We start from the raw sequence: 1,788 nt of genomic DNA, 5'->3' as shown, positions 1-1,788 counted from the left end.
AGTTCCTATTATCACGTGGTCCTGTATGAGCTGTGTCCGCGTGATTTATGACTACTTACATTAATGGTACCGTCATATCGATCACCGCTTGCGGCATTCGTTTACAACAATATTAATATGACTTCATCCAATTTTTTTAACGTCATAAATTTTTTATCTTTTAGATAACGGTAAAATGTACAGTTACACGACAAATGATATTAAAATGCGTGAAACAGATGATAGAATTACCAAAAGAGATAGCAATTGTGCATCCATTAATAGTTTTTCAACGAGACTATGAGCAACAAGTAACATACAGCAGTTGATTAATTACTTTTTACTATTCAAATAAATTCTTATTTTATTCAGCTAGTGCCACTGATGTTAGAAGTTTTATATCCTCAAATGAAGGTGCTACCCTCAGAACTAAATTTTGGCGATGTTGTTATTGGAAACACAATAAAGAAGTCAGTAACTGTATTAAACTGCAGAGGTAAACCTTTCGAATTAGAATAACGTTAGATAGTACCAAAAAGTGACGTCATTGTTTATAATAAATAATTTGTTGTTATTTCAAGCAAAAGAACTAAACATACGAGTAGTATCAGAATCTAAATGCGGGGAATTTGTCGTTCTTCCTCAACAAGCAACTATAGGGAAAGCAACAAGTGGTGGTAATGCATACGTTCTTTTATTCATCTATTTTACTCCAAGGTACAAAATACGGTCTCACTATTTCAAGTATTCCATTTATTATTAACAAATACTACAATGGCAGGGACACTTTGGAATATCACCAAGTGATTGAGGTGCACACTCCTATTCCAAGGTACAAAATACGGTCTCACTATTTCAAGTATTCCATTTATTATTAACAAATACTACAATGGCAGGGACACTTTGGAATATCACCAAATGATTGAGGTGCACACTCCTATTCCAAACTATAAAGACGTAATAACAATGTCCGGTTTTGGTGTATGGGATACCCGATATCTTGTTGAGACAATTTAAACAATGAGGGATTTATATAATAAAAATTCCAAAATAATGGGGACATTTTTATTGATAACTACCGTTTTACAAAACATGCTATGAAAAAACCAACCGAATCAATGTCACAGTCGGAATCAAATCTTTGAAGACATGAAAGTTGCTCATCATTTAAGCCATTAACGAAAAATCCTCTAGTGCCAAAGGAGTTTTCGACTTTTACAAGTTTTAAAGAAGAAAATTTTTTTAATGCCCATGCAACAATTTCTTCATTTTCGGCTACGGTTATTGTACAAGTGCTATACACAAGAGTGCCACCTGGTTTTAATAAATTTGCAGCCTATGAACAAATTGTGTACCTCAATATACATGTAATCAACAGTCAACACTATTTATTAATGTAATTTTATTTTACAAAATAAACGATTCCTAAACTTATAAAATTTTAATAAAATCGTAGTCAGCTATATTTAATTTTTTTGTAAATGAACAAAAATTAACAAAATAAACACATGTTCAAATGTACACATGTAAGACACTAATTTTTTAGCAACTACTAGTAACTACACGATCAAAACAACTTCGCCTTAGTTGATATGATTGGGGAATTACCGAACATGTATGTGTACCGGAGATTTACAAGAATGGAGCAACATCGATTTTTAAGGCCAATGAACTTTCGTTTCTATATTTTATTTCGTTTATTTTATTCGCGGTTTAGCATAATTAATATGTCAGTCACATTATTGGGTTATAAATAATATTCAATAACTATCATATCTAAGTAAAATTACTCAAATAACAGCAATATAT

The 1,788-nt window shown here is 31.5% G+C and overlaps 1 protein-coding gene across 1 annotated transcript in view; it reads left to right on the top strand.

Annotated features, from left to right (window-relative positions):
* The window catches only part of LOC108733558, a 14,343-nt gene extending 12,937 nt beyond the window's left edge, over positions 1-1,406 (top strand). Inside the window, exons 18-21 of the mRNA XM_025980408.1 lie at positions 165-290; positions 352-475; positions 561-696; positions 876-1,406. Of these exons, the coding sequence (XP_025836193.1) occupies positions 165-290; positions 352-475; positions 561-696; positions 876-996 (507 nt within the window). The 3' untranslated portion in view covers positions 997-1,406. The remainder of the gene's footprint in view (positions 1-164; positions 291-351; positions 476-560; positions 697-875) is intronic.
* The last annotated feature ends 382 nt before the right edge of the window (positions 1,407-1,788 follow it).

Source organism: Agrilus planipennis, unplaced genomic scaffold, assembly GCF_000699045.2.
Source record: "Agrilus planipennis isolate EAB-ADULT unplaced genomic scaffold, Apla_2.0 scaffold41, whole genome shotgun sequence".
In the NCBI taxonomy this organism is placed as follows: Eukaryota; Metazoa; Arthropoda; class Insecta; order Coleoptera; family Buprestidae; genus Agrilus; species Agrilus planipennis.
The sequence above is the reverse complement of the archived record's forward strand: the minus strand, read 5'-3'. Positions and strand labels throughout refer to the sequence as shown.